The sequence below is a fragment of the Mycteria americana genome, chromosome Z (genome assembly GCF_035582795.1).
Source record: "Mycteria americana isolate JAX WOST 10 ecotype Jacksonville Zoo and Gardens chromosome Z, USCA_MyAme_1.0, whole genome shotgun sequence".
Classification (NCBI taxonomy): domain Eukaryota; kingdom Metazoa; phylum Chordata; class Aves; order Ciconiiformes; family Ciconiidae; genus Mycteria; species Mycteria americana.
This window is the reverse complement of record NC_134396.1, coordinates 6,940,942-6,965,784: the sequence shown is the minus strand read 5'-3', so window position 1 is coordinate 6,965,784 and position 24,843 is coordinate 6,940,942. Positions and strand designations below refer to the sequence as shown.

The 24,843-nt window shown below is 38.7% G+C and overlaps 2 protein-coding genes across 4 annotated transcripts in view; both read left to right on the top strand.

Annotated features, from left to right (window-relative positions):
• NUP155 (nucleoporin 155) overlaps positions 1–12,753 on the top strand; it is a 34,615-nt gene extending 21,862 nt beyond the window's left edge. Inside the window, exons 22-35 of the mRNA XM_075526437.1 lie at positions 1,066–1,199; positions 3,011–3,202; positions 3,870–4,008; positions 4,666–4,801; positions 5,235–5,388; positions 5,660–5,764; positions 5,900–6,054; positions 6,547–6,676; positions 6,946–7,059; positions 7,544–7,664; positions 8,634–8,744; positions 10,024–10,160; positions 10,932–11,032; positions 12,295–12,753. Coding sequence (XP_075382552.1) covers positions 1,066–1,199; positions 3,011–3,202; positions 3,870–4,008; positions 4,666–4,801; positions 5,235–5,388; positions 5,660–5,764; positions 5,900–6,054; positions 6,547–6,676; positions 6,946–7,059; positions 7,544–7,664; positions 8,634–8,744; positions 10,024–10,160; positions 10,932–11,032; positions 12,295–12,433 — 1,868 coding nt within the window. The 3' untranslated portion in view covers positions 12,434–12,753. The remainder of the gene's footprint in view (positions 1–1,065; positions 1,200–3,010; positions 3,203–3,869; positions 4,009–4,665; positions 4,802–5,234; positions 5,389–5,659; positions 5,765–5,899; positions 6,055–6,546; positions 6,677–6,945; positions 7,060–7,543; positions 7,665–8,633; positions 8,745–10,023; positions 10,161–10,931; positions 11,033–12,294) is intronic.
• Positions 12,754–18,797: 6,044 nt separating this feature from the next.
• Positions 18,798–24,843, top strand: part of CPLANE1 (ciliogenesis and planar polarity effector complex subunit 1) — a 62,931-nt gene continuing 56,885 nt past the window's right edge. The window contains exons 1-7 of one of the 3 annotated variants that reach the window (XR_012773468.1): positions 18,798–19,033; positions 19,805–19,945; positions 20,263–20,398; positions 20,592–20,711; positions 21,597–21,826; positions 22,180–22,286; positions 24,018–24,174. Coding sequence is in view for 1 of the 3 variants with exons in the window: in XM_075488540.1 (XP_075344655.1) it covers positions 19,865–19,945; positions 20,263–20,398; positions 20,592–20,711; positions 21,597–21,826; positions 22,180–22,286; positions 24,018–24,174 (831 nt within the window). In the remaining 2 variants the exon portion in view is untranslated. The remainder of the gene's footprint in view (positions 19,034–19,804; positions 19,946–20,262; positions 20,399–20,591; positions 20,712–21,596; positions 21,827–22,179; positions 22,287–24,017; positions 24,175–24,843) is intronic. The other 2 variants (XR_012773469.1, XM_075488540.1) reach the window with 2 other exon arrangements.

Genomic DNA, 24,843 nt, shown 5'->3' with positions numbered 1-24,843 from the left:
CAAAGTTGTAACTGTAATTGTTCTTTCTAAAAGCAAATTGTTCTTTCTAAAAGCAAAACCAAAAAGGCAATATGTATGGTTTTATTTTTATTTCTTTCATGTTCATCGTAAATACATTTATAATAACTATTTATGAAAAAACAAGGAAAAATTTAAGACTGATATGTAAATCCAGTGCACTCACATGAAGCCATACTTGTTTTTCAGAAAGTACTCCTCCCGTGTTGCATAGTTTGAAGTAAATGTTAACAGATGGTACTTGTTTTGGGGAGAAGTTAACATGGCACTTTCCTCCAAAGAGAGCTAGACAGGTGTCCTGTTTTCGGCTGGGATAGAGTTAATTTTCTTCCTAGTAGCTGGTATAGTGCTGTGCTTTGGATTTTAGTATAAGAATAATATTGATAACACGCTGATGTTTTGGCTGTCGCTAAGCGGTGTTTACATTGGTCAAGGACTTTCCCCCCGCTTCAGCTCCCATGCTCTGCCAGGTGCCCAAGAAATGGGAGGGGGCACAGCCAGGATAGTTGATCCAAACTGACCAAAGGGCTATTCCATACCATATGATGTCATGCCCAGTATATAAACTGGGGGGAGTTGGCCGGGGGATAGCGATCACTGCTCAGGGACTAGCTGGGCGTCGGTCGGTGGGTGGTAAGCGGTTGTATCATTTTTTTAATATATATTTTTTTCCCCTTTTTTTCCCTCCCTTGGGTTTTGTTCCTCTCTCTCTCTCTCGTTGTTTTTTTCCTTCTCATTATAATTCATTATTATTATTACTATTATTTTGTTCCAATTATTAAACTGTTCTTATCTCAACCCACGAGTTTTCTTACTTTTGCTCTTCCGATTCTCTCCCCCATCCCACCGGGGGGGGGGAAGTGAGCAAGCGGCTGCGTGGTGCTTAGCTGCCGGCTGGGGCTAAATCACGACAACAGGATTAACCAAGAGTTGAAGAGAAAAAAAAATTATAAATTTAAGGAGATTGTTATTGTAAAACTTCAAAAATGTACATGCCAATTTGAACCATGTAGAACAGTTACTTACTGACAATCTCTGCTTTTTCAGCTGAGGCACAGCTAACTGAGAAGACCTCACTTCAAGGCATCCAGCAGCTTGTTCGCAAAACCTGCCAGGCATTGGCTTTATGGAAGTTGCTGTGTGAGCACCAATTCAGTGTTGTTGTAGGTGAGCTTCAGAAGGTACGATCTGAATCATATTATTTTAATTTGTTTGTATTTAACATCTGAATTTCTTTTGCTACCTAAATATTCCCAAAGCAGTATTACTTTAATTCACTGAGAAACATACCATGAATTTTAAACCACATACAGATTTTTATTCAGGTTGCAAGTGTTTATTTTTAAGAGACTGACGTGTACTATAGACCTCATCACCCAATTTCAGCAAATTGGAAGTGTCACTAACAATAGATTTTATTTTACTTTTATTGACAGTTAATAATGAGTCTGGTTTTATAAATTACTGTGTTTTCACCTTATGCACATTCTGCAAAACATGCTGGAAAGAATAGACCAAAGTTCTCCAGCCAAGAGGAATTTACTCTTTGCCTTAGTGTTGGTAAAGGTTTAACAGTGGAGAGCAATAGGGTTGTAGAGTCTTAAACCCTTGCACTTTGTGTAAGTAGGGGTCCAGAATGTGTCACAGAACAGCTGAGGTTGGAAGGGACCTCTGGAAATTATCTGCCCCCTCTGCTCAAAGCTGAGTCAACTAGAACAGGTTGCCCGGGACCATTTCCAGTAAGGTTTTTAATATCTCCGAAGATGGAGACTCCACAGCCTCCCTGGGCAACCTGTTCCAGTGTTTAACCACCTTTAAAGTAAAAAAGATTTTTGTTATGTTCAGGTGTAATTTCCTTTGCTTTAGCTTTTGGCCATTGCGTTGTGTCCTGTCACGGGGCACCACTGAGAAAAGTCTGACTCTGCCTTCTTTACACTTTCCCATAAACGTTAGTAAGATCCCACACACTGCCCCCTGAGCCTTCTCTTCTCCAGGGTAAACAATTCCAGTTCTTTCAGCCTCTTCTTGTTTGTAAAGAAGGAAACTTACAGAACCATGAGTGCTATTGCTGTGTACCCTTTGCTAATGTTGAATTTACATACAGCACTTGGAGAAGCTATTAATTTGAATACTAAGTATTCTGTCCTAGCACTTGATAGGAAAATAGATTATTGGAGAAGTTGTATTCTTTGTCGATAAAAAGAACAATTTTTAAACTTTACAAATGCACAGAAGCTGGAGCTCTTCACACTGTTGCTTTGGAGAGTTAGCAAAATTTCTAACACAGGCAGCTTGTCTCTTGTGTTGGACAAGGAGTTAACTAATTGTTAACAAATAGAACCCTTTCCTCTGTCTTCAGTAGTTTTAGAGATTTTGTAATAGTATTTTCATGCTGTTAGTGATCATCCATAGACACTACAGAGACACTACTGGCAACTCTTTATGAGCTAATTCCTAATAATTAAAAAAATTAATAACCTTCAATGTAATTTAATATTTAAATACATAAAGAGTACAGACCTCAAACTTTTAAAATTCCTTCTTGTTATGCATCTGTCACTTTTTTCATCTGTGACAGTACTCAGATGGTTCCCATTATTAAAAATTGTGACATACTCATTTTATAGGGTTTGCATTCTGACAGTGCCCTGTGAAGTGAGGGGAACTGCTAATTCCATTCTTACTCGCAGAGATCTGAAACAGAAGTGACGCATAGTGAAGATGGCAGAGGAAGTCTGCTAAGAGGAGTTCTTGCTGTCCTTTGGCATCCAAGGGTTTAGTGCCTTCATTGATAGGGATTTCTCTGTTATTTCCATTTTGCTATATAACGTATATTTTAAATAATGTATTTCTATGCTGTGCACTTCAGTCATTGGAGTTTTGTATGTTTTTATTTACTGGAAACAGTTAATTTTGCTGCTGTAATATTGTGACATTTCTAAACAGAATAAAGTAAAAACTTTGGTAAACTCATGAAATTCTCTGTCTTCAGGAACTACAAGAACATCTAAAGATTACTGCTTTCAAAGACTTGGTAATTAGAGACAGAGAGTTGACTGGAGCACTCATTGCTTCTCTCATAAACTGTTATATCAGAGATAACGCTGCTGTGGATGGCATCATTGCCCATTTGCAAGATATCTGTCCTCTTCTTTATAGCACTGATGATGCTGTGTGTTCCAAGGTAAGTGCACTTCCAGATTTCACAGCACCAAAACACAACTTTAGAGCATGTTCAAATGAGCTAAGTTGGGCAGCTTGTAAATCGTTACACTCAAATAGTTTCAGGAGCACAAGAGCAAATGAAGGTAAGTCGTACACGTATTTATGTGTCTTGTAGTTGATTAATGCTGAAAATTATGTGAGCTCTGGTTTGAAGCATTTGCAGATATTTGTAGTATTAAGAGGGGATCTCTCTCCAATGTGTTGTCTAATAAAACTGTCGTCTTTATGTTGATAAAATGTGTTCTTACTCCAGTCTTTGCTCAGCATGGTCTCTTGTTTTCTGTTTGTTGCCTAGTTTGATGGAATTTGTGGGAAGATAGTTGTGATTAAGAACTTCACTCTTTGAAGCTCTTAAAATAAATTTGAGAAAAGTAACTGGTGAGGGGAGAATGGAGAACCAATTGGTTGTTTAAGTCTTAAGCCCTTCTCTCTACTGCTGTTGTACAGTCTTTCTGCTGGAAACTTACTGTTACCAAGTGACATGAGAGTGATTTTGAGAGGGTGATGTTTCTACTGTTTCAGCTTTCAAGTTTGGAATAATAACTCATTAGCTTACAACAATATCCATGATCTGTTCATGATGTGTTCATGTGAATAATTTCCATTTTCCCATCATTTGTCTTCAGGCAAATGAACTGCTTCAGCGGTCTCGACAGGCTCAAAGCAAACTGGAAAAAGAGAAGATGCTAAGAGAGTCACTGAAAGAGTACCAGAAGATCAGCAATCAAGTAGACCTTGCTAATGTTTGTGCACAATATAGGCAAGGTAAGAGGCAATCACTGATCGTGTTCTGGTAAATAGTTTCTGTAATATCCTTTCGGAATGTCTTCTTTTTTGTTTTGTTTACTAACTTTCAACTCATTTTATAGTGTTTTACCATAAACAGTTTCTTAATAACTCTTACAATTAAGACAGGTCAACCTGTTCTTGTTTAAAGCCTTTCTAGATTTCACCAACCAATCAAAAAACCCACTTCTGTATAAAAATATTTCCGTCCACTTATTTCACATTGCAGTGTCCATTTGTTTCATATACGTGGTAAAAATGTTTTTAGGAAAATTGTTGGGCTGTATGTTAGCAGAGGGTAAATGACTGTGCTTTTGCCGGTAAGATTTTATACCAGATATGCTGTTTGAAAGATGGTTCTGAATCCTGTTTTGTGCAGTGGAAGCTAGTACATAATTTAAGTGTAGATAACTGTTGTAACAGTCAAGATTTCAGCCTCTGTACAAATATGTAACTTCAAACTTGCATGTAATCCCACAGGTTAGGTACAGGCATAAACTTTTGTACGCTACAGACCAGAGTGAATAAGGTTTATTTTTTCTTGCTTGCTAAAATGGGAAGTGTTTGATGTCATTTGCCATTTTGCCATAGATTTAATACAATAATGAACAGTGATATTTGTTTGTTTGTTTCTAGTGCGTTTCTATGAGGGAGTAGTAGAACTCTCTCTTACAGCTGCTGAGAAAAAAGATCCCCAAGGTCTTGGCCTTCATTTCTATAAAAATGGAGAACCAGAAGAGGATGCTGTTGGACTACAAGCTTTTCAAGAGAGGCAAGTTTTCAGGATACCTTATTACCATTATATGGGGTGCTTTATTTCAAATGACTGGACAAGTAACTCTTTTGGGGAAGGTATGCATGGTAATGACGAACAAACATTTTATAATAAGGTACACAATATAGATGTTTTTTCTCAGCATGATCTTCTTGATTACCATTAATATGGTACCAACTTAATCTGGAACAGAGAGTAAACTGATAGATGCAGAAAACATTGTGGTCTGGACATTACAGAAATACTTGTTAGAAAGATGACTGAGAACAAACTAGATTGTGGCAACTAGCTGACAATAATCTGTGACCTTTTTTTAAATTTTAGTATTTGTGTATACAAAGGCATACAATAACAACATTTGAGAAGAGTATTTCATAGATAGTTACAACGAAAATTGTGAGGCTTTTATTTTCTTTCGCTCTGTTTACAGATTGAACAGCTACAAGTGTATCACTGACACCCTTCAAGAGTTAGTGAATCAAAGTAAAGCTGCTCCTCAGTCTCCCAGTGTACCCAAAAAGCCAGGTCCTCCAGTGCTGTCATCTGACCCCAACATGCTAAGCAATGAAGAAGCAGGGCACCATGTAAGAAACTCACAAAAAAATCATGACTGCACTCCAGAAATAGTGTGATTTGTAGGGGCGTAGAATTTGTTATTTCAAAAAAATTACGGAATAGTTTAGCAAAGTAGATGAAAGTCAAGATTTGTTATGAATTCGCTTCTTTATGTACAGAGTGTTCATAGAAGCAATGACATGCAAATAACAGGAACCTAAGTATTGTTGCGTATGTATTCAGTACTTGATGTAATGTAACCACTTCTGGAATAACAGCTTTGGCCTTTTCTTCCCTTAGTTTGAACAAATGCTAAAGCTGGCTCAGCGTTCAACAGATGAACTCTTCAGTATTGCACTTTACAACTGGCTGATACAAGTTGACTTGGCAGACAAACTGTTACAGGTGAGCTCATCTCTATACAACAAAATAATTTGTTGGAGGGTACCACTGAACTGGAAAAGTTAATTGTAATAATGCTGTTGCTTTAAAAAAGAGAAGAGAGCAAGAATATAAATGTTATCTTTATGACTTTTGCAGGTTACTGCCCCCTTTTTGGAACCCTACCTTGTGCGGATGACCAAGATTGACCAAAACAAAGTCCGCTATATGGATTTACTGTGGAGATACTTTGAAAAGAATAGAAATTTTAGTAATGCAGCCAGAGTCTTGGCTAAGTTGGCTGACCTGCATAGGTATGGATTATGTGTGATCTGTTGCATATATTGAGGTAATTGGGGAAAATCCAAACAAACTAAAATCAAAACCTTATGTGTATGTATTTTAAGAAAAGGACAAGGACAAGAAAAGGCCAATGCCCAAGAATGTTTGCTGAAAAAAATTTAAATTAATGGAATATATTAGCTTTTAATACAGGCCATTATTTGAAATAAATTATATTTTTGTTTTGAGTATCATACATTAGTTTGCAATGTATTTCCCACTGTAAGTACCGTATATTAAGTACCATTTCTTACACAGAATTTTATAGTGAGATAATGTAACTGTGGAGCAGTGGATTGAGAAGTACACTAGAACTGAGCCTGCAACAAAGGAGGGGTTACATGGTTGGATAATGTCCTGCATGATTTAGAAGTCACATACTAATTCCGAGTCTAGTTAGAATATAACTAACCCTCAGATAATTACACTAAGTACCCATTTTATTTCAAATATTTGTTTTGCAGCACAGAGATTTCTCTTCAGCAGCGACTTGAATACATTGCACGTGCCATTTTGAGTGCCAAAAGTTCCACTGCCATATCCTCTATCGCTGCAGATGGTGAATTTCTACATGAACTAGAAGAAAAAATGGAAGTAAGAAAAAAATATTAATCTAAGCTACACTGTAAATGCATTATTTCATTTTGTCTTATTGGCACATGGCATTTTTATTACCAGTTCTGTAGAAACAGTTTTCTGTGCTTTCTTCCCCATGTGGCGAAGTTATTCAGTTGATAGGAGTCTCTGAGGTGTAAGACAGTAACATTTCTACATTTAAATAAGTTGAAGTTAATTCTGGGTGTATTCTTAAGCTTTGATTAAATTAATCCAATCTTGAAATACTTTATTTTTCTTTAAACAAGGTTGCAAGGATCCAGCTTCAAATACAAGAAACGTTACAACGGCAGTATTCCCATCATTCTTCAGTGCAAGACGCAATCTCCCAGCTTGATGCTGAGCTGATGGATATAACCAAGGTGATTAAAATTTCTCTGTATTAAAAGTCAATTTATCACATTTGAGGGGAAGGGGAAATGTTTTGCAAAGAATGATCCTATGCTGACTAGGAAAAGTAATAGACAGTTTGGCATTCGTGGTCTCAGAATGTTTGTTACCCTAGACTGTCTTTTTCTGTACTTCGATATTCATTCAATCTTTAATACTTTAATTTCTTCCATGTGTTTATCTTCTTTATTAAGTCTCTTAGATTTCTTAATTTACTTGGAAAATTGTTAGAAAATTAACAGTATTAATTATAACTTCATATAAAATTGGGGGTTGTATTTAAGGCGTGAAACTAAATGTAGTAAAAAAAAAAAAAATCATTTAGTGTTTGACAACAGTTACTTAAGTCACACCTTCACTAGTCTGATGCCTACCATACAAAATAAAGAAAAGCTGATATTAAAAATTTCCTTTTTGTTCTACTTGAAATGTAAAGCTTGGTAATTTTTCTTTCAGCTGTATGGAGAATTTGCTGACCCTTTTAAGCTCTCAGAGTGTAAGCTTGCAATTATACATTGTGCGGGTCATTCTGATCCTATCTTGGTGCAAACTCTCTGGCAAGAAATCATTGAGAAAGGTAGGTCTTAAGAGACTAGGAATAGTACAAGCTAGAACTATAGGAAAATGGTACAATTACAGCTTTTGAGACTGACTGTGTGCTGCTACTGATATGCTGTCCAGGTGAGATGCATCTTTTCTGGACTATTCTGTAATTTATTTGGTAAGCATAGTTAACTAGTAATTCATTAATGTTACTACCTTTGGCTTCTGTGCCTAAAGACAGAAAGTAATATTTTTTTACATATATGTTGGACCATATTGCATGTATGGCTTGAATAATCACATTCCAGATAACATTTAAGAAGTCGTTTCATCCCTTCTTGTTCTTAGATGCCATTATATATGGACTTCAGAATACCTGTGAAATTTTGTCTGAAGGTTTCACTATTAGGAAATTATAACAAAAATATTAAATTTATCATGACAAAGATTATAAAAACGCTGAACTCCCTGAAGATTCTTTAATGTTGACAGGAGTGGAAGTGTAAGGGGTTTGTCCATTTATAGAGAAGCAGAGTAGTGGGCGCAGCTCTGCAAGCCTCAGCTGTGATAATCTGCCTCACCCTTTACCATGAGATGATAATTCACTCTCTCTTCCTGTTTTTTTTTTTTCCTTGGATTTTGTGCTTGGTGTTGCCATTGCACAAACAACATTGACAGTAATTTGAGGGAAAAGCTATATGGTAGTAAGTTTTTTTGTGGGTTTGTTGTTGTTGGGTTTCGTGGTGGGGCTTGGGGGGGTTTTGTTTGGTTGGTTTTTTTAAGTAGATTTGCATGGAACTTCAAGAAAGCATAAAAATCGGTGAATATATATGCATACACACCAGAAAAAGTTGTATTTTCACTCCCACATGCTGATTTTGCACTGACAATAGCGTAAGATTTTGATGTGTTAGTAGTAAATTTAAGTACCTCAGTGTAGTTGTGTATAAACGTGGAACTTTTTTTGTGACATTTTCTCTGAATGATTTCTTTTCACTTTCAGAGTTGAGCGATAGTGTGTCTCTGAGCCCCGCTGACAGAATGCAAGCACTTAGTCTGAAGATGGTATTGCTTGGAAAGATATATGCTGGGACACCTCGTTACTTTCCTTTAGGCAAGTTGTTTAGCCTGCATAGTAAATAAACACATGCGTTACATGAATGGGTCTCAGCTTTCTTTTCAGCCTCTTAAAAAAAGTTTAAACCTAAGAAATGTCTCTCTTCTATTTAAATCTAAAAGGAAAGAACATTGATAATTTTGTGATAATGTAATTACATGCTTGTGATACATAATTACTGTAGTTATTTGTGAAATTTTTTGCTGTAGCTGAAGCAACAAGTTATTTCAACTGTCAGTAGTGATGGAGTTGATCTTGAGGGTAGCTGGCTTGTACTTTTCAGTTTTGTCCAGGAAATTAGGAACAAAAGCATTGTGATCCTTGCTCGTTATTACAATGACTTTGACAAGGGATTGAGGAGAGCGAGGTTAGACAAAAAGCAGAAATAGAATTCCTATTGGCCTCTAATTTTGTAAACACAGTATAATTGTATGATTACAAAACCATTACAGTTTTTACAGGTGCATTTTTTCTTAGAATTTATCTAGGGATTTAACTAGAATTTACAGTTTTTCACCCTGAATGGGAAGTAAATGAAGCTCAGAAGGCAGCAACAGTTATTTTCGGATGGCTGTGCAGATCCCATTTTAGAAAGTAGTAAAGTTTGTTTGTGTCAAAGTACAAAGTAAAAATGTGTATTTGTACTTATAATAAGATTTTAGGTAACCACGTTTATCTGCTGTCTTCTGAAGTATCTACTGCTATCTGCAGGGACAGATTCTAAAAACAGAATTCAGGAGATTTCTGGATCCTTTTTGGAGCTTCATTCTGCTTTTGAGATGCTCATGTTTTGACAACTTGGTATTATACAAAAACCTGGAAAATACATTGTTCAGCACTAAATGTTCTTTTACAATACTAAAATATTGTTAATTGTTACTGACACTTAAACGTGATAAAAGATGCAGTAGTGTTGCTGGCTATTGTAGCAAATGAAATGATAGTATGTTCTTCTGTGCTGAAACAAAAGTTAATGAACTTTCCTTATTTCTGTGCGTATTTCTGTGGCAGAACTGTAATAAAGTGCTTAGTATGAGTAATCCCTGTCATGCATTGCTGATAGCTTAATACCATCTTTGGAGGTAGTTATATTTTGCATATCCTTCCCTCCATGCAGACTGGGGGAAAACTGTTACATGTGCTTCACAGGAGAAAGGTACCAACTCTGTGAAAGACAGAAAATTTAACTTGGAGTAAATCACTTTCAAATGCCTTTCTTTGCTAGACTCCCATTAACAAGTTGGAATCTAAACATCCCATTATTTTTGTCCTCCAGATTTTTTAGTGCAGTTTCTAGAGCAACAGGTCTGCACTTTGAACTGGGATGTGGGTTTTGTAACATACACCATGCAAGAAATTGGAGTGCCATTGCCAAGGCTGCTTGAAGTATATGACCAGTTGTTTAAAGCACGGGTAAGGAAAATAGCCACAAAATAAAAATTTGTTTTCAGCTACTATCAAGGTCTGTCTTTAGCGGGAAACATAAAATAATGTAAGGTGTGATAGATCAAAATATCGGCTTCATAGCTTCTGTTCTCTGTTTTTACTCAAAGGCTCTTAATGCTGCTTTTTTCTCCCCTGTTGATTTTATTCATGTCAGTCCTAAAGTATGAGGAAAATTGTTAATCCTTTTACTCCACCTAAAGCTGATTTAGGATTATGTAGGATCAGAATAGTTATGTTGCAGAAGGAACAGCATATCTTGAATATATTACTTTTATTTGTTTCCTATTAATGATTAAAATTTTCTATATTACTGCATCTTGTCTAATCTATTGATGCAATAGGCATAAAGAATAACAAGTCATATTTTTAACTTTTGTTTTGTAGAACAGGCTTAAACAGAATTAAAACAAAGAGAACTGACTTGCTTTTTTTTACACAGATTCCTTACAGTGTAAGGAATTCAGAACTTGGTAAAATCTCTTACTTTACAGACTGTTAGGTAATGGAAAACTGAGTTAAATTCATGTATGTTTTAGTACTCAAAAGTCAAAATAGTATTTAAATATAGACTTAATATAGATTAAGATAGAATTCCCATTTTGGTTACATTTTTGTTATGAATGAATAAATAATTACCACAGCTGGCAATTTGTGTGTACACACACACACAGGTTTGGTTTTTTTTTTTCCCTCATCTCCTTAATATTTGTCTCCCTAATATTTTGGAATCTTTTTTAGGACCCATATTGGAATAGAATGAAAAAGCCTTTACACCTTTTAGAGTGTATTCATGTATTATTATCAGGATATGTACATGATCCAAGCAGAGTACTTCTGAGGTAAGAAAGGCAATTATATCCTAATAAATAGCAAAACATATAAAATATCCTAAAGCACTGCACTTGAGCTATCCCCAAAGCTTTTCTTCTGGGTGAATTTAGTATTTCTTTCCTAGCAGTGATTAATTACTGAGACCCCTCATTCAAAACCAGTTGGTACAAACTTGTAGGGTCCTCCCTATAAACTATTATCAATACAGATAATTTTCTCCACTTCACTGAAGATTCATGAGGAACTGAGAGGATTATCTTGTAAATTTTGGCAACATACTTTAAGGAGAAGTGTAGACAAATTTGAGGGAATTTGGGAAAAGTGGGGAAAAATGAGAACTGGGCGTTTCGTGAATGAAACAGTGAACTCTTTAATGAAGAAAGGCTGGAAGCACTGAGTTCTTGCATTCTGGAAAAGAGAAGACTAAACATGGGGATCGATCTTTCCAAATTGTTTTTAAGAGACTGGTGATGAATTACTCTCCAAGACTAAAATTCAGCTTAGTCTGCAACAGGAAAGAATTTAGGTTTAATATTAGAAGGCGTTTCTAGCTAAAAGAATAGCTATGTACTTGAGCAAGTTGCCTGCATATTATGGAATCTTTAGCTTTGGCAACTTTTGTGAATAGGCTATACAAACTTCAGTCAGAACTATCTTGTCTCAGAAACAATGAGCAGAACTAGACAAAGTCTTGATAACTCTAACCATGAATTCTTCTGATTCTCATGAAAATATACATCTAAATATCCCCTGTTCACGTATAGAGTTTACATCTATCTTTTCTCACTTTTTTGGTCTTTTATGGTTAGCTGATCTAAGTACTCTAACTTATTAGAACTTGAGCGAATGGAATGTTGTCTAATTTTATTATCCACTTAGATATTAATACCTAGATGGTTGTGATTTGATACTAATTTTAGATATTTAAATTGCTATTTACATGAATGACTTATACATTGATTGTATTCATATCTAAAGTAATATCTAAATATTAAAGTAAATATTCCATGTTGCTATTAACTATCATGTTTTATTGTTTAACACCAGATAAATAGTAATGATTCATTTATTTTCCCATTATGCCTCAGTCACAAGCATTAGATTTCAAAAATTAGTTTTTCTAATAGTTAAATACTGAAAAGTAACTGACAGGTGTCTTGTTGATATATTATTCCACTAAAACTCAAAGAATGCTCTCTTCCTATTTCGGATGAACGCTAATATACAGAAACAAAAAGGAGCTCGTTATTATTCTATGTTTTCTTTACAGGCGACGATTCACAAATGTTTGCTTGGATGCGGTTAGTTGCTACCTGGTTGAACTTCAGTCTATGAGCCCGACGCTAATGGTGCAGACTACTGTTGGGAATTTTAAATCACTACAGGCTAAATTAGAACGGCTTCACTGATTGGCTAATATAACAGAATCATTAGCTCAGATAAAATGAACTATGAAATAAAAGCTCAGATGTCTGCACTGAATCTCTGGAAGAACAAATCCTCAGAAAGAAATTCTGAGAAAGTTGTATCTCCTGCTGCAGTTACCAGTTGTGTGGCCTGTATTTGTGCTATTCTAAAGGTATCTACAAATTGTAGAATGTAAATGTGACAAACGGAGTTTCTTTTACTATTACCAAATTTTTTAACAATAGAAAGCTTTTTTTTATACTGTTGAAATAAAATTCATTGTGTGATCTTTCCCTTGCGGATTAAAAATATTTGGAAAATATGTTTCTTTTTCTTTATTTAACATAAAGTAATGGAGAAAAGTATGATGTAAAATCTACTTGATAGCTGGTTTACAAGTATCATAACAGGAAATGACAACTGCAGAAGGCAAGATGATGATAAAAGCGCATGTAGATGAGTCAGGTTGTAAATGTGGTCATACGAGGGAGTAGTGATGCAGTCATAACTATCTGCATGAGTTTACTGGCAGGTCTTTAAATAACAAAGATAATCATTATTTCCTAACTGTCATTTTAAACATATCCTGCCTCTGTAAATGGAATGTATGGGATGAAATTGCAGAAACTAGCAGTCTAGTTTGTATTGCAAGTGAAAGAACAGTATTAAAAACCCATCAAATTATTTTCCCTATTCCATTTTAATAAATATCTGTTTAATAAGTATCTGATAAAATCAAATAAAGAAGTCAAGACGTGACTTCTGTCTGCTTTCATTACATGCACACAAGCACCAAATTTTGTATGTTCCTTAAAAGGAGTGAAGCCTATGCATCATCCTGTATGCCTGCTTCCTAAGATTTTAAAATCTCATCCTACAAGGAAATTTGTTTTGTCTCTGTTTCATGGCTCTGCATTGTGTACATATTCAAGAATATAAACTCTATATAAACATGCACAAGAAATCACCAGTTCATATTGGTAATTAGTAATTTAGTTTTTCTCAAATAACTTCGTCATGTAAGTAAATCAAAGAGTTCGGAGAGATTTTTAATGGGGCAAAGAAGCAAATATCTTTATGCCTACAGAGTAGATTAATGTATTTTTTTTCCAGGAGAATGAGTAGTTGATACACATATCACAGATGTTCAAAAAACAGAAAAAAAAGGTATGGATTAAGACTTTTTTTACATGCAAGTTATCTACTCACAGCCTTTACTACCAGATCTGATTACTATGCTCTGAAGTTTTGTTTAAAGTACAGCCATTAAATTTCTTTCCCTGTGAACTGCCAGGTACATTCTGATGATTTTCAGCCAGAGAATGCACCCAGTGAAGTCATATGTAAATTAAAATACATCTCTTTTTACCTCTTGTTAGATCAAAATAGAGCTGAAGCCTTAATACTGGCTTTTCTCTTTTGTCAGTGTTGCAATTTCATCACAATTTAAATAGAGGAATTGCTGTATGTCCTGGGGAAAAGATTTGCATCTTTCCATATAAAGTGTAATATCTCCAGATATTACAAGTTGTTTTCTGCTGATAGCTATGTTTCACACCGAGTTTGTCATGTACATTTACCTCGGTCTTGTTACTGCAGGGTCTGTTCATACTCCATACAAGCAATGTCCCAAGTCTTGCCTCATGTATTTAACTTTTATTTCTAAATTTTAATATTTGCATGAAAGTACGTTGTGTTGAGCCATATTCTGTAATCTAGGTAAGTAGATTCCTATTTTCAGATCTGGAGAAATAACTAAATAGTGGGCAACAGGCACAAGTCACAGACTTCAGTTTCAGCTCTTCCTTTTTTTTCCAGTTAGTAGAATAAGAATGCTGCTGGCAATATTACAAGTTTTTCAAAGTGTATCATGAGTTATCTTTGATAATTTTCAGATGATTGCAGCAAAGTTCAGAGTAGACATTTCCTTTTGTTTTCATAGCACTTGCTCTGCTCTCAGGTGGAGAAAGGGTAGATTCTGTTTCCCAATTTAAATTTGGAGGGATGTGGAAACAGAGGAGAGGGGTGGGTGGACTAATGGAGTAGGTGAAACAAATGCTGACAAGTGCAGGGCAGTAACTGACCAACATGAATATGAACCACTTCTCATTAACAAAATCATCAACAATCGGATAATTACTTTTGTTGGTCTTTTTTTTTTTTCTTCTGTCCAATATTACTCATTCTCGATCAAGATTGTGGTTAAGGGAAGGTAGAGTCATACAATCATTTAGGTTGGAAAAGACCTCTAAGATCATCTAGTCCAACCATTAACCAAGCACTGCCAAGTCCACCACTAAACCATGTCCCTAAGCACCACATCTACACATCTATTTAAATACCTCTACATGAATACCCTATTTAAATACCTCCAGGGATGGAGACTCAACCACTTCCCTAGGCAGCCTGTTCCAGTGCTTGACAACCCTTTTGGTGAAGAATTTTTTCCCAATATCCAACCTAAACATCCCCTGGGGCAACTTGAGGCCATTTCCTCTTGTCCTATCACTTGTTACTTGGGAGAAGAGACTGACCCCCACCTCGCTACAACCTCCTTTCAGGTAGCTGTAGAAAGCAATAAGGTCTCCCCTCAGCCTCCTTTTCTCCAGGCTAAACAACCCCAGTTCCCTCAGCCGCTCCCCATCAGACTTGTGCTCCAGACCCTTCACCAGCTTCGTTGCCCTTCTTTGAACAGCTCCAGCACCTCAATGTCTCTTGTAGTGAGGGGCCCAAAACTGAACACAGTATTTGAGGTGCACACTCACCAGTGCCGAGTACAAAGGGATGATCACTTCCCTAGTCCTGCTGGCCACACTATTTCTGATACAAACCAGGATGCTCTTGGCCTTCTTGGCCACCTGGGCACACTGCTGGCTCACATTCAGCCGGCTGTCGACCAACATCCCCAGGTCCTTCTCTGCTGGGCAGCTTTCCAACCACTCTTCCCCAAGCCTGTAGCATTGCATGGGGTTGTTGTGGCCCAAGTGCAGGACCCAACACTTAGCCTTGTTGAACCTCATACAACTGGCCTCGGCCCATCGATCCAGCCTGTCCAGATCCCTCTGTAGAGCCTTCCTACCCTCAAGCAGATCAACACTCCCGCCCAACTTGGTGTCATCTGCAAACTCACTGAGGGTGCACTTGATCCCCTCATCCAGAACATTGATAAAGACATTAAACAGACCTGGCCCCCATACTGAGCCCTGGGGAACACCACTTGTGACCGGCCACCACCTGGATTTAACCCCATTCACCACAACTCTTTGGACCCAGCCATCCAGCCAGTTTTTTACCCAGCTAAGCGTACACCCATCCAAGCCCTAAGCAGCCAGTTTCTCCAGGAGAATGCTGTGGGAAACAGTGTCAAAGGCTTTACTGAAGTCTAGGTAGGCAACATCCACAGCCTTTCCCTCATCCACTAAGCAGGTCACCTTGTCATAGAAGATCAGGTTAGTCAAGCAGGACCTGCCTTTTATAAAATAAACGCGTGCTGACTGGGCCTGATCACCTGGTTGTCCTGTACGTGCCACATGATGGCACTCAAGATGATCTGCTCCATAACCTTCCCCAGCACGGAGGTCAGGCTGACAGGCCTGTAGTTCCCCAGATCCTCCTTCCATCCCTTCTAGTCGATGGGCATCACACGTGCTAATCTCCAGTCAGCTGGGACCTCCCAGGTTAGCCAGAACTGCTGATAAAGGATTGAAAGTGGCTTGGTGAGCACTTCTGCCAGCTCCCTCAGTACCCTTGGGTGGATCCCATCTGGCTCCATAGACGTGTGTGTGTCTAAGTGGTGTAGCAGGTCACTAACCATTTCCCCTGGGGTTACGGGGGCTTCATTCTGCTGCCTGTCCGCATGTTCCTGCTCAGAGGGCTGGGTACCCCGAGAACAACTGGCCTTACTATTAAAGACTGAGGCAAAGAAGGCATTAAGTACCTCAGCCTTTTCTTCATCCTTTGTCACTATGTTTCCCCCTGCATCCAATAAGGGCTGGATTTTCTGCTTAGCCCTCCTTTTGTTGCTAGTAGAGTAGAAACATTTATAGAAACATTTATAGAAACATTTTTTATTGTCTTTTACAGCAGTAGCCAGATTAAGTTCTAGTTGGGCTATGACCCTTCTAATTTTCTCCCTGCATAACCTCACGACATCCTTGTAGTCCTCCTGAGTTGCCTGCCCCTTCTTCCAAAAGTCATAAACTCTCTTTTTTTTCCCTGAGTTCCAGCCAAAGCTCTCTGTTCAGCCAGGCTGGTTGCCTTCCCCGCTGGCTCATCTTTTGGCACATGGGGACAGCCTGCTCCTGCGCCTTTAAGGTTTCCTTCTTGAAGAATGTCCAGCCTTCCTGGACTCCTTTGCCCCTCAGGACTGCCTCCCAAGGCACTCTCTCAAACATTTGCCACAACAGGCCGAAGTCTGCCCTCCCGAAGTCCAACGCAGCAGTTCTCCTAACCCCTCTCCTTACTTCTCTGAGAATCAAAAACTCGATCATTTCATGATTGCTATGCCCAAGATGGCCTCCAACCATCACATCACCCACAAGTCCTTCTTTGTTCACAAACAACAGGGCCAGTTAGGCACATTCCCTAGTTGGCTCACTCACCAACTGTGTCAGGAAGTTCTCTCCCACACACTCCAGGAATCTCCTGGGCTGTTTCCTCTCTGCTGTATTGTATTTCCAGCAGACAACTGGTAAGTTGAAGTCCCCCATGAGAACAAGGGCTAGCGATGGTGAGACTTCTCCCAGCTGCTTATAGAGTATTTCGTCTGCCTCTTCATCCTGGTTGGGTGGTCTATAACAGACTCCCACCATGATATCTGCCTTAGTGGCCTTCCTCCTCTGATTCTTACCCATAAAGACTCCACCCTACTGTCACCATCATTAAGCTCTACACAATCAAAACACTCCTGAACATAAAAGGCAACCCCACTGCTTCTCCTTCCTTCCCTATCCCTCCTGAAGAGTTTACAGCCATCCATTGCAGCACTCCAGCTGTGCGAGTCATCCCACCGTGTTTCCATGATTGCAACTATATCACAGTTTTCCAGCTGCATAATGGCTTCCAGCTCCTACTGTTTGTTGCCCGTGCTGCGTGCATTGGTGTAGATGCACTTCAGTTGGGCTATTGATCCTGCCATCTTTTTTGGGGGGAGAAACCTTAATTCCTATGTAACCATTCTCCGGTGCTTCCATGGTTTCTAACTCATCCATACCCCTTGTGTCTTTGCTGCCACATAGATCTCTATCCCCTACCTCCACTGAGATGGCAGATCGAAGGACCTCACTAGCACACTGTCCCTCAAACACTGGCATGCCACCCCCAAGCTTATCTCTAGTGAGTCTGGTTTTATCGCCTTCCCCTTCAAATCTACTTAAAAGCTCTTTCAACGAGCCCTGCTCATGAGCCCTGCTCTTTCAAGGTAGAAAGGGACTTGGTCTAAGGTGGTTTAAGGGACAAGAGCCAATTTGAGGGAATAGCCGCTTTAAGGGAAATGCTGGAAAATAAGTGAGGGACACGTAAAGAATAAAGTTCAAAGGATCAACCAAGAAGGAATAAAGAAACCCAAGAACATCCTGGTGAAACTGTATCTTCCAGCATGTGATATTTAACAATGGAGAAAATTAAGCCTTAAAAGGAAGAATCACCCTGGATTCATGACCTGAAAAGCATGGGTTTGGGGTCTATGACCACCAGAGGACCCCCATGTGAAAAACTGAGCACGCATTATGCTAAATCATCATTATGTAAGATACTAATTAACACAGTCCCACCTAGTAGTGTGAAAACCTATGCATATGGAAAGATAAACTGTATAAATGAACCTAGATCTGTGTAAACTGGTATGCCCGTTAGGCGGAAGGATCCTCCGTGCATCCAGCGCTGCTTCTTAATGCTATATTGGTGTTAGGAGGTTTATTCCCGATTTCGGTGACAGAATCAAAGGCATTTCTTCAAGGTGGTGAAACAAAGTGACTGTCTGCTCACCGTACTTCTTGTGTATCACCTAAATTCCCATATTTGATAGGGAACGTTGGTCATTTATAGCTGTGTCTCTTACTGTCACTCATGCCCCCATCTCCGAACACTGATGGCGATGCAAGTTCTCGCAGCGTGCTCTATTGCCCCTGGGCTGCCGCCATAGGCGATACATGGTGCCCGGCGTCCCCGCTGAAGGAGAGGTGCTTATCAGGTCCCCGTGGTCAGTTTTTTCCAAACGCATGAGACTTCCACCCAGCTTGCCAAGCCGGCAGGTTCAGAGGCGAAGGGAAGCCATACGCTGAGCCCGGCCAAGGCGCTCGGGGAGACAAACACAGGCCCACTCCTGCGCTGAGGTAACCTCCGCTCAGCCACACCGCCCAGACGGCCGGACGGTGGCTGCCGAGCTGAGGCAATCCGTCGGGCGGGGCTCGCCCTCGCGCCTGCGCACTGCGCTGCCCGTGCCCCGCCTCCGGCCCTGGGCTCGCAGCCGTTGCCGGCGGCCGGTGTAGCGGGGCGGTGAGTGCGGCCTGGGCGGCGCCGGGGTTCCGCTGGCGCTGTGGCGGCAGGGCTGGGGCTCCCGGGCGATGCGGCGGCCCATCAGCGCCCTGGCTCTGCTGATTGTGGTGAGTATCGATTTGGGCGCGCACCGTCTCCCTTTGTCTGTTTCTTGAGGGCCGGGGTTATCCTTAGGGATCGTCTCTGCCCTGAGTCGGGCAAAAGTGGCGGTGGGATTCTTGTGGATGGCGCCCGGAGGAGGGAGGGGAAGTCTCTTCCCCCCCTTACTCCTCACGCATCGGGGAGCGGCTTGCCCGTGCTCTTGCTTCGCTTCGGAGGCTGTGCCGCCCCCCGAGTAAATCCCCCGAAACGTGAGGCAGCAGCCTGGCGTCCGCCAGTAATCCCCTTCGGCGGTGGGGTGTACCGCGTTCTGTCAGCCCGCGGCCCGAGCTGGCTCCGAGGCGGGGATGCCGTCCTCCTGCCCTCCCTCTCCGTGGACTCGGGTCTGAAACCTAGCCGGCCCTCTGTGCCCAAGGAGCCCAGCTGGTATTTTGCTTGAGTTTCTGATCTCTTGGTCTTAGGAGGCTGCAGTATGTTTTCCTCACTTTCTGCGCTCTTACTAGAGCATTTAGCAAGGTACTCTATTTTCTGGCTCCTTTCTCTCAGCTCCTGGAACAAGCATGTAATCTGTACGGCTGGACTGCAAACAGCCTGTGAGGTACGTGAATGAAAATAGCTCTTTTTAGTTTGGAAGTACAGGTAAGCATGACTTCTATTTGTGTTTAGCAGGAAGCTGCTGTAATTAAGAGTTTGTGTCTAGATTCCCATCTTCTACTCCCACCCCGCAAATAATAACAACTTCTTGTCTTTTTTTTTTCCTTTCTTCAAATTCTTTATAGATATGTGAAAAAGCCTTTATTTGCTTTTCTTTATAATGGTTACCTAGAGGTTTTATAAGAATGGAGATTAAGCTAGATGTTCTCATCTCTACATGTATCAAGCAAAGAAAACCGTGGCCTCGCATCTCATGGATTGGACAGGTAAGTGTAATAAACTTTATTTAAATAAAATTCTGCAAAGAGTAGGTTTTTTAATTATGTAATACTTTGCATTTCTGTTTACGGGGGGGGGGGGGGGGGGGGGGGGGGAGGTAAAAAGCCTCAGGAAGTTATTTGAATGTACCCCACTTAAAAGTTATTGAAATAAATGGCTTGGTTTTCTATCTTATTGACTTGAGGCTGGAGGTTCAAAATTTCTCAGATAAATAATGAAAAGTCTCCCCCCCCCCCCCCCCCCCCCCCCCCGACCTGCCCCTCATATAAGATTGTTGTTTTGATGCTCTTTTTTCTTTCAACAGGAAAAAGAGGCTGTTTTTCTTCTAGATGATAAACATATAAATGAAATTAACCTGGCATCAGGGAAGACAAAGAAGAAAATCCCTCGGCTGCAGTCTTTGTTGAAAAATGTAGTTGTTTTAACAACATCAAGGAATGGTTAAGTATAATATCTTATGTATTATAAACTCATGTTATTTTATTTGTAGTTGTAACAGTTTAGAAAGGCAGAATATCTAAAGGATCTGCCAGTTCACTGTCTGCTTTAGAACTGTGGCTAAGATGGAAGGGAAGTAATTTTAAGTACTTCACAATAGTATCCATCAAAACATCTCTCCCCTGATGAACACAGGTGCTTGGTTGGCAGGAATACTTACAACAGGAGAGCTCTTTCTTTGGAATAAAGATCAGGACTGCTTGAAAATTGTGCCAGCAATTGAAGAGTCTAGAAAAGTAGTTGCAGCAGCACAAGGTAGGTTTTTTTTCAATTAGTATTTTGAAAAATGGAATAGAGCAAAAGTGGTTTTCCTTCTGTTAAGTGTTATTGCACAAGTAAAAGCTATATTCCCACGTTGTTTTGCATGTGTATAATTTGTGTCAAAGCTAGCTAAGCTTTGACAAATGTCCTTTTTGTCACTTGAATGGTACAGTTTTTTGCATTTAGTAATTTCCTGTAAACAGGAATTTCTAATTACAGGAATTTCTAAATATAGTAAATATTTTATTTTTTAATGGTTATTTTTTAACTGTAGAAAAACATTGCTTACTAGGTTATCAATACGTTAGAGCAGACATACATCTTATGTAAACCCTATACGCATAATTTGAAGTTTATTCTGTAGGTGGGTTTTTATGATGAATGTTAACTGGAGAGAATAATGTAAAGGCATGCATTTGCAAACTTAAGCCTCAAATATTTCATGTACTGAATAATCTCACTGATACCAGGTTGTAAAGTGAAGTATAGTACAAGCAATTCTATCGTTTCAGGGAAGATAAGCAGTGGATTTAGGAGCTGAAGGTAATAGATAGTGGAGCAATTGCACATTTATTAATAGCTTTCATGAAGGATGATATCAAGAAGGACGATCTCGGGAAACAAGTCTAATGGTTGAGTCTCCTGGGAAAGATAATTCATAAAATGCATAAAAATGGGCATCCCATCTGACATTACTGCTGCCCAAGGTCTACTATCAGTGATGAAGCTGGAAATGAAAGATACTTAAGGTGGCAGCTTGGGTTTCTTGTGATAGAGAAGCAAAAAAATTTCCCTTCTCTTTTCTTTTTAAATCTAAATCTAACAGAGGAGCAGAAACTATTCTGGCACATTGTTGTGTTTGTTGTCTTTTTTCCCCAGAGTGTTTAATGAGATTGTACTTGTATGTGTCTGGAGATGGCAGAAAGGCACTGTTAACTACTCCTACAGCATGTGTCTTTTTGTGGGAGAGCACAGAACATGAAAATACATCCTCTTATAAAAACTCTCCTTCTGGGCGTTGGACGCAAATTTTGCCTGATGAATCAGTCATGTTGCCTTCTACTGAAGAAAAAGAAGTTGGAGTGCATGCTGCTTTCATACAAAATGAGGTAAAAAATAGGCCCTAAACCAATCATTTAATCTCTTGAGTAAATTAGAGCCACAGAAGCTACAGTGAAGTTTGAGAGCGATGTCTGCCTCTTTGGTGTTATGTATAGGCTTAATAGTTCAGTTTGTATTAGATTTAATGACAACATAAGAACAGCCATACTGGATCAGATCAAAGGTTATCTGGCCCAGTAATATTCTTGCCAGCCTTTATATTTCTGAATGACAACATTATGTTATTTAATCTGAATTGTAATAACTATTAATCTAATTATATAAATAATTAAAGAGGAGATTGTGTGTAACCAGGTTTTTGGGTTTATCTGTTTTTGGTTGTGGTTTTTTTTTTCCACAGATACTGGGTGATTGCTGTTTGTGCTCTTTTGTGTTTTATTCTGGAGAATGTTTGGTGCTCACATTTTTGATTCTTCGATGGCATGAAAATAGCTTTAAATATGTTAGGTAAGTTCAAAGATGTTTGAAGTTACATTAGCTTAAGAGGAAGATTTTTATTAGGAAGTGTTTTAGAGCTGGGATTCAGAGCTGCAATTGAACATATTTACATTGATGTCCAATTAGCCTATGGTTACAAGCACCTACTTATGTTTGCATATAGATGTTCATAGCGTGCCACATTATATACGCATACGTGGACTATATAGGCATACATGGACTATATATGCATATATATGATCCATATATGGATATATACGGTCATTTTCAAGTATTGACATGTGGTTGATGTAACAGCATTTATGTATGTATTCCATACTTCATTATTAACTTACACCTAAATAAAACTGAGTGTGTTTATCGCTGTATGTGGGTGGCTGCGTATACATACACATGCCTGCACACATGTGTGTGTTACTGTCAGGGAGTTTTTTGCATCATGCTAATAGTTTCCTTTTCTTGTTTTTCTTATACTACTAGTGCATACTGTGCAGCCACGTATGCCCTGAATACCTCTTTCTCTTCTTTATTATGTATATTTGTATATTTTATTTGTTTTCTCTTCCCCTTTTCATCTCTTATGCCTAGACTATGCAAGAGGGGGTGTGTGCGTTTCTTTATCTGGGCTGGGACCATGTACTGAAATAGTTATACTGATCTAACTGCTTCAAAATGCAGTTGAATAATCATCTTGAGTATGTGTATTGTCCATTCCTCTTCCTAAGCGAGATACACATATGTATGAGTTTAAATGGATATGTCCTCTGCAGGTATAAGTTGAGTAACTTGCCCCAAAATTTTGCCCTATAGTTACCATGGTACAACTGCTTTTGTTAAATGATGCCCTTTTGAAACTAACTTAGTAATGATGTCTTCCTTGCCCTACTAAGCAGCATCACTCTTCACTCAGCTTGTCAGTACCATGATAATGCCTTTCTGGTAATACAAAAAATGAAATAGAGCATAACATTCCCTGTGTAGAAGTGCATACATATGGTAGTACTTGCAGCCTGAAATTGTAACCACATTTCTCAGCCATGTTACTCATAATTTCTTTATGCCAACTATCACTCAATTTCATTGTTTACTATTGTTTAATTAATTGTTTCATGTTAATGCTTTGATTTTTGTCTGTTAGGTGGCATGCTTCCAAATGGAATCTGTCTTGTGCTTTCTACTACGTTTTGAATCTTTTTAGGGTTATAGAATGTTTTGGGTTGGAAGGGACCTTTAAAGGTCATCTAGTCCAACCTCCTTGCCATGGGCAGGAACAACTTTCACTAGTTCAGGTTGCTGGAAGCGCAATCCAACCTGACTTTGAACACTTCCAATGATGGGGCATCCACAACTTCTTTGTTCAGAGCAGCATACTGTTGATTTTCGAAGTCTGAGTATTCCTGTGTTGGATGACGTTACGCTGTCTGGGGAAGCTGTTCCTGGCTAGAATGCAAGTGCCTTAATTATATGGCATGCATCTATATTTATTTGTATGTTCTATACATGTAGCCCAAATTCCTGTCCCATAAAAATAATTTTTAGTGCTCAGACGTAATTTTTAAACTCATGTAAATATAAAATATTTTTCATTTGTAAGGTTTTTGAAGAAAAATAGACTTTTTTGTTTTTATTGTTCATGCTTTATGTGTTTTAGTCTTGCATAGTTTTTTATTATATATGAATTATCCCACTCAGCATAACTGAGTAACCTCTTGGTTTTGTTGTCTTTTTTTTGGTATTCAGTTCTTTGCCATACCAGATCCACTGGGTACAGCAGACTTGTTCTCTTGTTAATTTGGTTCCTCCATGTTTGTCTGTAAAGTCAAGAGGAGCTTTGCTATGTGCATTTGCAAGAGATGGACTTCTGCTTGCAGTAGCTGTTAATCAAACTGATCCAAAGGTATGAATGACAGACAGTATGTCATTTAAGCTAATAGTTCAGTTTGAATGAAGTGGTAACAAGGATTTAATAACACATTTTTAGTAGCTATTTTTCAGCATTCGTAATGATACTTGTGATTATATTCATATTGATATCCATAGCTAAAAATTTCTGCCACAGCTTGTAATTTTTTTGAATGCTGTTGTTCAGTTAAGAAATCTGTGTACACTCCTCTGTCATTTCTAATCTCCAAGAAATATGATAATAAAGAAATTAATTTCAGTTACTGCATTGTATGTGCAAAGATTCTGGATGATTGTCAATCAGTCCACAGCTGACCATGTACTGGAGGTTATGTTCCCACTTCAGAACGTTATTCCTTCTGACAACTCAGAGGCCAAATCTTAATTTAGTTTTTAGTGCTAATGATGACAGGGAATATGGACCAGCTTATTTAGTGTACTGGAATGGGATGATGCAGTCCTTCAAACCTCCAGTTGTTATTCACGAACAAGACTGGAGAAGAGTGATCTTATGTTATTTTGAGGGTTTTAGAAAAAGTTATGTTAAAAAGAGTATTGAATTATATTTTGAGTATATAATAATCTTTAATTGCTTTTCAAATGTAGACATAGGTATATAAATTAATAAATACTCTAAATAGTATAAATATCGAAGTGCAATGTC